Raw genomic sequence first — 9,264 nt, forward strand, 5'->3', positions numbered from 1 at the left:
CTCTTGTTACCCAGGCTGGAGTGCAATGGCACGATCTCGGCTCACCGCAACCTCCGCCTCCTGGGTTCAGGCAATTCTCCTGCCTCAGCCTCCTGAGTAGCTGGGATTACAGGCACGTGCCACCATGCCCAGCTAATTTTTTGTAGTTTTAGTAGAGATGGGGTTTCACCATGTTGACCAGGATGGTCTCGATCTCTTGACCTCGTGATCCACCCGCCTTGGCCTCCCAAAGTGCTGGGATTACAGGCTTGAGCCACCGCGCCTGGCCCTAAAACTAATGTTGACAGAAATATTATTTGTATGTAACAAAGAAGATCAGGTTTTTTTGCAGTTATAATTACCTCCAAAGTATATTTTTTGAAAACTATTACAGATATTTTGAGAAGTGAATAATGATGTCATTCAACTCTGAAATTATTTTCTACTGTTTCTTCATTCCTATTGTATTCACATGTGAAAGCATAGGATCAATTGTTACTGCATCAAAGATATGAGAGATTCGTTTTGTTTTTTGAGTCAGAGTTTTGATCTTTCACCCAGGCTGGATAGAATCCAGTGGCATAATCTTGGCTGATTGCAACCTCTGTCTTTCAGTTTCAAGTGATTCTCCTGCTGCAGCCTCCCGAGTATCTGGGATTACAGGCGCCTGCCGCCAGACCCAGCTAATTTTTGTAGTTTTAGTAGAGACGCGGTTTCACCATGTTGGCCAGACTGGTCTTGAACTCCTGATCTCATTATCTGACCGCCTCGGTCTCCCAAAGTGTTGGGATTACAGGCGTGAGCCACTGCAACTGGCAAGAGATTCTTTATTAGGTGGGCATAATTTATAACACAGAAAAGTAAGGGCCTTGCTGGCACGGTGACTCACGCCTGTAATCACAGCACTTTGGGAGGCCGAAGCAGATGGATCATGAGGTCAGGAGTTTTAGACTAGCCTGGCCAATATGGTGAAACCCCATCTCTACTAAAACAAAACAAAACAAAAAAATTTAGCCGGGCATGGTTGCGCGTGCCTGTAATCCCAGCTATTTGGGAGGCTGAGGCAGAAGAATCACTGAACCTGGGAGGCGGAGGTTGCAGTGCACTCCAGGCTAGACAACAAAGCGAGACTGTCTCAAAAAAATAAATTAATTAATTAAAAAGACATTACAATGTAACATGCATAATGAAAATCTAAGTAGAGAGGCTCTTTGGGGTTAACATATAATATTGAATGAAATATCAGGTAGGTGTTTAGAGTAATATTCTCCATTACCATGAGAAAAAAAAATCTTTAAAATAAAGTATATTTTTGTACTAATTTTACTTTTATATAATAAAATGCATTACATTTTTAAATTTTATATTGTTTGAAGTTTAATTCAAGATTTGTAACATGTTAAATACTATTGTTCATTCAGTAAAGTGTTATTATGCCCCAAACTTTAACCTCTCCCACCCTACTCAAGAGTATAGGCAAAAGACGTTAACTGTATACTATTTAGTAACATGATGGATTAACATCTCTAGTGACTTTTTGTGCCGGTGGCTTTCAACTGCAAATAAGTTAAACAATATTGTTCCCGTAGATTGAAAATTTATTCTGTTTTTAATCACTTATTTTAATTTTTACATAGATTGTTTTTTCTTTTCCAGAGTCTTGCTCTATCACCAGGCTGCAGTGCAGTGGCACGATCTCAGCTCACTGCAACCTCTGCCTCCCAGTTTCAAGCAATTCTGCTTCCACCTCCTGAGTAGCTGGGATTACAGGCGTGAGTCACCATGCCCAGCTAATTTTCGTAGTTTTTTTTTAGTAGAGTCAGGGTTTCACCATATTGGCCAGGCTGGTCTTGAACTCTTGACCTTGTGATCCACGCACCTCAGCCTCCCAAAGTGCTGGGAATACAGCTGAGAGCCACCAAGCACAGCAAATTTTGACACAGTCTTAAAAAATTTCTCTGACGTCACTGGTAATGTGATAGAGGTTGCATTACATCTGTAAATCATTTTGTGTACTACAAATATTAACTATTAATAATGTCAGTTCATGAATAATATTTCATTTTGTATCACAGGCATTGATCGACTTATGACCTATGCAACGTACGACCTTTCGACTTTACGACCACAACCGCTAGCCACGACTGCTCCGCGTCTGGCAGCGCAAACGTTGCCCAGCTGGGCGTACGACAGTGCGGACCAGCTTCCGGCAGCACTACCATCTCCACGTGCATATAGCCTACTCAACTTACGACCAAATCGTGTTACGACCGGTCTGTTGGAACCAATCGTGGTCATAAGTCGAGCACTAGCTGTACTTAATTTCTACAATGTTCCTTAGAACAGACTGTATTGCTGTTATAACCAACATGAAATCTCACCAATATGATTTCTTTTATGGTTAGAAAAGTTTGAGGTGTTGTCCAAAGCACTGTCACATCTTTCTCCTTTGTAGAGTATCTCTCCAGGTCTTCTAAGAACTGAGGACTAGTTAAAAGCTTTACCATATTTTTCACACTCATAGGGTTTCTATCCAGTGTGAATTTTCTTTTTTTTTTTTTTTTTTTGAGACGGAGTTTCACTCATGTTACCCAGGCTGGAGTGCAATGGCGCAATCTCGGCTCACCGCAACCTCCGCCTCCTGGGTTCAGGCAATTCTCCTGCCTCAGCCTCCTGAGTAGCTGGGATTACAGGCACGCACCACCATGCCTAGCTAATTTTTTGTATTTTTAGTAGAGACGGGGTTTCACCATGTTGACCAGGATGGTCTCGATCTCTTGACCTCGTGATCCACCCGCCTCGGCCTCCCAAAGTGCTGGGATTACAGGCTTGAGCCACCGCGCCCGGCCCCAGTGTGAATTTTCTTACGTGTAGTAAGAATTGAGGACTGGTTAAAGGCTTTGTCACGTGCTTCACATTTGTAGTTTCTCTCCTGTATGAATCATTTTGTTCAATAAGGCTCAATAAGGTTTGAGGACTGGTTAAAAGCACCGCCACATTCTTTACAGTTGTAAGGTCTCTGTTCAGTATGAATTATGTTTTGTAGGAGTTGAGGACTGGATAAAGGCTTTACCAAATTCTTCACATTTCCAAGATTTTTCTCTAGCGTGAGTTACCCTATGTTTAGTAAGGTTTGAGGATTAGTAAAAAGCTTTGCCGAGTCGCTTTCTGAGCTGGCGGTTTTGTCGCCATAGCTCGAGCTCTCGTGCCGGGCAACTGGCGAACTGGCAGTTATTCTCATGACAGTTCAACCTCCCGCTGTGGCGGGTACTGCCTGGCACTATCCCTTGGCAGGGGCTGGAGTGTGCCTTTTCTGGATGGAACAGCGAATTATATGGACTCTCATTCTCTTCTTTTTGGATTGTATACTGAATTCTGCTGGATTCACTGACAAGAAGAGTTTGAATTAGCAGAACCCTGAGAATGGAGACACCTTTAGAAGAGACTGATGAAGAAAGTACAGGAGGAATTTCAACTTCAGAAGTAGAAATTGTCCTTGGCCATAGATCCCATCTAAGCTTTCCTTTCGGCATCTTCTTGTCAACTCTTTTCTACCGTGGTGAGGTGGCCTCCACTTTGTATACGTTTGTTATTTATCAGAAAGGTAATGACATATTCTGGATGTCATTTACCATCAGCTTTATTATTATGGGGGCAATTTTTGATCAAATTACCCTGATTTTTTTCAACAAAGACTTGAGAAATAAGGTTGTGTTACTTTTTAGGCACATTCTTCTTTTAGGACCTATAGCGAGGTGTCTGCAGACCACTATATGGTGAAATTATTGAAATATCTTACACTGAAGGCAGAAGAGAGTCGAGTTAGCAACCCAGAGAGAAACAAGATACTGGAAAGGAAGATTGTTTACTCACCGCAGTATATTTTAAGGCAGGACAATGCATTTAAATGCATGACAGTGGTTTAGGCTTTTGTTTCTTCTGTCCCACAATTAATTTTTCAGATATATGTCACTCTCACTATACAAGAATTGCCTTCGAGTAGAGCCTTGCTGATGACATGTTGCCTGTTATCAGCTGCTTATGGGGCAATTCTCTGCAGTATACTGGCCATCCAAATCAGCGACGATGATGCTACCATTAAGCTACGGCCAACAGAACTCTTCTATGTGATAATATGGCGTTTCTTAGAAATTATCTCACATGCAGTGACTCTGGCATTATTCGCTGAATCTCTAAAACTGAAGAGCCTACTCTTTCTATTGCTCATATATTTTTTTTTTGGGGGGGGATGGAGTTTCGCTCTTGTTACCCAGGCTGGAGTGCAATGGCGCGATCTCGGCTCACCGCAACCTCCACCTCCTGGATTCAGGCAATTCTCCTGCCTCAGCCTCCTGAGTAGCTGGGATTACAGGCACGCGCCACCATGCCCAGCTAATGTTTTGTATTTTTAGTAGAGACGGGGTTTCACCATGTTGACCAGGATGGTCTCGATCTCTTGACCTCGTGATCCACCCGCCTCGGCCTCCCAAAGTGCTGGGATTACAGGCTTGAGCCACCGCGCCTGGCCCTTGGTCATATATTTTGTATCAGTGTTGGCACCATGGCTGGAGTTTTGGAAAAATGGAGCTCATCTTCCTAGCAGCACAGAAAATAATTCCAATGTGGTGGGCACAGTACTGATGCTTATCGTCATCACACTAGTATATGCTGCCATTAACTTCTCCTGCTGGGCCGCAGTGAAACTGCAGTTGCCAAATGAGAAAATATTTGACAGGAGAGAGAGGTGGAGCCATACATAGAATTCTACACTACAGTTTTCAGTTTTTAGAAAATGTGATAATGATATTCGCATTTATATTCTATAGGGGGGAAACTTTACTGAATTGTTGTTACGCATTAGTCGCCATACACGTCATCATAATCTACTTCTTAGGCTTTTCCTTTATATGTCTCTTCTATCACTATTTGTACCCAAGGAAGTCAGACAAAATACTGTAAAGACATACTAAAAATTAGCCAGGGTCACTGTGATATTATGTAAACATCTAAAGAAAGCTCAATTAAAAGAATAAAAATAAGCAGCTAAGGAAATATTATCATTCTTGGAATAAACGGGTAATTTTGATTCAACAAAGTATGAAATATTCACAAAATATACATACGTACTTTCACAGAACAATGAGGAAAGATGCTGAATGTGACTTTTTAAAGATACTCTTCCATTAAAAAAATTATAAACAGCAAGATCTTGGGAGTAGTTTTCAATAACATTGATTTTTCTCCTGGAAAAAAGAAAGCTTTGCCACATTCTTCACATTTGTAGGGTTTCTCTCCAGCATCAATTATCTTAGGAGTAGTAGGGATTAAAGACTGGTTAAAAGCTTTGTTAACATTTTTCACATTTGTCGCGCTTCTCTCCAGTATAACTTTTCTTATGTGCAGTAAGTTGGGAGACCTGTTTAAAAGCTTTGCCACATTCCTCACATTTGTAGGGTTTCTTTCCAGTATAAATTATGGTCAGTAATGGATGAGGATTTGTTAAAAGCTTTGCCACATTCTATACACTTGTATGATTTCTCTCCTGTATGAATTATGTTTAGTGATGTATGAGAATCAATAAAAAGCTTTCAGACATGTGTAGGGTTTCCCTCCAGCATTAATTATTTGATGTGTAGTCAGGGTTGAGAAGTGGTTAAAGCTTTATCATATTCTTTACATTTATATGATTTCTCTCTGGTATGAATTCTCTTATGTTTAAGTAAGGGTGGAGGACCAATCAAAGCCTTTGCTGGCCGGGCGCCGTAGCTCATGCCTGTAATCTCAGCACTATGGGAGGCCAAGGCAGGCGGATCACCTGAGGTCAGGAGTTCAAGATTAGCCTGACCAACATGGTGAAACCCCGTTTTTTAATAAAAAAAAAAAAAAGACGTTGCCACATTCTTCACATTTGTAGGGTTTCTCGCCAGCATGAATTACCTTGTATGCACTAGTGGTTGAGTATAGCTTAACAGCTTCGCCATTCTTCACATTTTATGGTTTCTTTCTAGTATGAATTCTTTTATGTATAGTGAAGCGTGAGTACCGGTTAAAAGCCTTGCCACATTCTTCACATTTGTAGGGTTTTTCTCTACCATGAATTCTCTTATGTCTAGTAAGGATTGAATGTACCCTAAAGGCTTTTCCACATTCTTTACACTTGTAGGGTTTCTCTCCAGTATGAATACTCTTATGTATAATAAGGTATGAGTACTGTTTAAAATCTTTGCCACATTCTTCACATTTGTAGGGATTTTCTCCACCATGAATTCTCTTATGTCTAGATAGGTTTGAGAATACACTAAAGGCTTTACCACATTCTTCACATTTGTAGGGTTTCTCTCCGGTATGAATTACCTTATGTACAGTAAGTTTTGGGGAGTGGTTAAATGCTTTGCCACATTCTTCACATTTGAAGGGTTTCTCTCCAGTGTGAAATTTCTTATGTGATGTAAGGTGTGAGAATAGGTAAAAAGCTTTGCCACATTCCTCACATCCGTAGGGTTTCTCGCCAGCATGAAATCTTTTATGTGTAGCAAGGTATGAAGACCGGTTAAAGGCTTTGCCACATTCTTCACATCTGTAAGGTTTCTCTCCAGTATGGATTCTCTTATGTGCAGTAAGGGTTGAAGACTGCTTAAATGATTTGCCACATTCTTCACATTTGTAGGGCTTCTCTCCAGTGTGAATTCTTCTGTGTCTAGGAAGGGTTGAGAACCAGTTAAAGACTTTACCACATTCTTCACATTGGTAAGAATTCTCCCTAATATGAGTTCTTTTATGTTGAGTTAGATGTAAAAGCATGCAAAATGATTTGTCACATTTTTTACATTTCAAAGTTTTCTTTCCAGTATGTCTGATCTTATGTATATTTGAATTTGACAATGTGTAAAAGACGTTCATATATTGATCACATTGAAATATTTCACTCTGGGTAGTTGTCAAACACTGGTTTAGTTCATTATAACCTTCTTTGCACAGATTACACTCATCCACACTTTTACATCCTGTTCTTAACTGTAAATCTTCATGTCCACATTTTCTATATCTTCTCAATATGACTTCTTGGAAAGAATTTTTTATGCCCTGCACTGGCCAAAGGTCTTGGGCAAAATGAGAATATATAACTGAAAGAAATAAACATAACAAATTACTCCATTTACTAGACTCAGATGAATATGCTTTACAAATCTAACCCAGAAAATTATACAAACTACATATACAAGATGGCACAGCAAAATACCACAGGCCCTAATTTTCTGTAGACATGGAAATGTGACAAAAACATAAAACCAAAATACATCTGAGAAAAAATTATAAAAGAGTTAAGTGTGTGAAGTGCCCCAGATGATCACAACACAGAGAGTGACAGAGAAGAAAAAGAAAAGTCTGTTACATTTACCCAGCACAGCTCTTCCCGCTCCCCAATATAACATAGTGCCTTTCGTAGTAAACTGCCAACTTGTGGTTTCTTTTTTAAAAGACAATTAAAATACTGGCACATACATCTTTATTACTTGCTTCTAGGGGCCTTTCTAGACACTGTTTTCTGGCTCCTATGACATATAGTGCTGAAAAAAATGGTGGTATACTTCGGAATGAGACAAAAGCTAAATGTTACAGCAGCAAAGAGACTGCAATACCACACATACAAAAACAGGTATAGCCAGGGATTACTGAGTATTCAGAAGAAACACAAACAGGCCAGATGTGATGGTTGATGCCTGTAATCACAGCACTTTGGGAGGCCAAATCTAGTGGATCACCTGAGGTCACGAGTTTGAGACGAGCCTGGACAACATGGTGAAACCTGATCTCTACTTTAAAAAAAAAACAACAAAAAATAGCCAGGTGTGGTGGTGTGTACCCGTATTCCCAGCTGCTTTGGAGGCTGATGTGGAAGAATTGCTTTAACCCAGGAGGCAGAGGTTGCAGTGAGCCGAGACGGTGCCACTGCACTCCAGTCTGGGAGACAGAGCAAGACTCCATCTCAAAAAAAGTAACAGGCCGGCCGGGCGCGGTGGCTCACGCCTGTAATCCCAGCACTTTGGGAGGCCGAGGCGGGTGGATCACGAGGTCAAGAGATCGAGACCATCCTGGTCAACATGGTGAAACCCCGTCTCTACTAAAAATACAAAAAATCAGCTGGGCATGGTGGTGCGTGCCTGTAATCCCAGCTACTCAGGAGGCTGAGGCAGGAGAATTGCCTGAACCCAGGAGGCGGAGGTTGCGGTGAGCCGAGATCGCGCCATTGCACTCCAGCCTGGGTAACAAGAGGGAAACTCCGTCCCAAAAAAAAAAAAAAAAAAGTAACAAAAGAAACACAAAGTCTTGTAACTAAAAAATAAACACAAAATTACAGAAAAGACACAGTCTAGGAACATTTGAGAGACTCCCAGAATCTCTAACCAAGACAACTGTTCTGACTATGCCAGGATAAAGTTTTTTCTAATGTCCAAATTTCAATAAAAGATTACAAGGTATACAAGATATGGCAATATGGTTTTATCAAAAATATTATAAAAGTTTCAGAAAAAAACCATAAAAAATGTATACATTGCCAGGTGTGGTGGCTTATGCCTGTAATCCCAGTACTTTAGGAGGCAAGGTGGGCAGATCACGAGGTCAAGAGATCCAGACCATCCTGGCCAAGATGCTGAAACCTTGTCTCTACTAAAAATATAAAAATTAGCTGGGTGTAGTGACATATGCCTGTAATCCCAGCTACTTGGGGAGCTGAGGCAGGCAAATCACTTAAACCTAGGAGGCGGAGATTACAGTGAGCCAAGATCACCACTGCACTCCAGCCTGGCAACAGAGGGAGACTGTGAAAAAAAAAAAGTATACATTAATTTTAATAATTGAAAACAAATTGAATAATACTCAGTGAGTAAAATAGAAACATACAGAATTACAGAAAGTCAGAAAAATGAGGATAAGAACAAAAATATTTAAAATATTTTTAAAAATTATGCAGATAAAAAATATCAGGCCGGGCGCGGTGGCTCAAGCCTGTAATCCCAGCACTTTGGGAGGCCGAGGTGGGTGGATCACGAGGTCGAGAGATCGAGACCATCCTGGTCAACATGGTGAAACCCCGTCTCTACTAAAAAATACAAAGAATTAGCTGGGCATGGTGGCATGTGCCTGTAATCCCAGCTACTCAGGAGGCTGAGTCAGGAAAATTGCCTGAACCCAGGAGGCGGAGGTTGCGGTGAGCTGAGATCACGCCATTGCACTCCAGCCTAGGTAACAAGAGTGAAACTCCATCTCAAAAAAAAAAAAAAA

At 40.9% G+C, this 9,264-nt stretch overlaps 2 protein-coding genes and 1 long non-coding RNA gene across 3 annotated transcripts in view; 1 reads left to right on the forward strand and 2 right to left on the reverse strand.

Annotated features, from left to right (window-relative positions):
• Nucleotides 1–9,264, reverse strand: part of LOC116543885 — a 373,403-nt gene that overhangs the window by 318,046 nt on the left and 46,093 nt on the right. The gene's annotated exons all lie outside the window — the stretch shown is intronic.
• LOC116543866 (zinc finger protein 429-like) overlaps nucleotides 1–9,264 on the forward strand; it is a 785,602-nt gene that overhangs the window by 162,317 nt on the left and 614,021 nt on the right. The gene's annotated exons all lie outside the window — the stretch shown is intronic.
• Nucleotides 4,677–9,264, reverse strand: part of LOC116543881 (zinc finger protein 430-like) — a 6,504-nt gene continuing 1,916 nt past the window's right edge. The window contains 4 exon segments of the mRNA XM_032269839.1: nucleotides 4,677–5,328; nucleotides 5,330–5,453; nucleotides 5,455–5,564; nucleotides 5,869–7,103. Coding sequence (XP_032125730.1) covers nucleotides 5,146–5,328; nucleotides 5,330–5,453; nucleotides 5,455–5,564; nucleotides 5,869–7,103 — 1,652 coding nt within the window. The 3' untranslated portion in view covers nucleotides 4,677–5,145.

This window comes from Sapajus apella, unplaced genomic scaffold, assembly GCF_009761245.1.
Source record: "Sapajus apella isolate SASKATOON/1434 unplaced genomic scaffold, GSC_monkey_1.0 scaffold199, whole genome shotgun sequence".
NCBI classification, from domain to species: domain Eukaryota; kingdom Metazoa; phylum Chordata; class Mammalia; order Primates; family Cebidae; genus Sapajus; species Sapajus apella.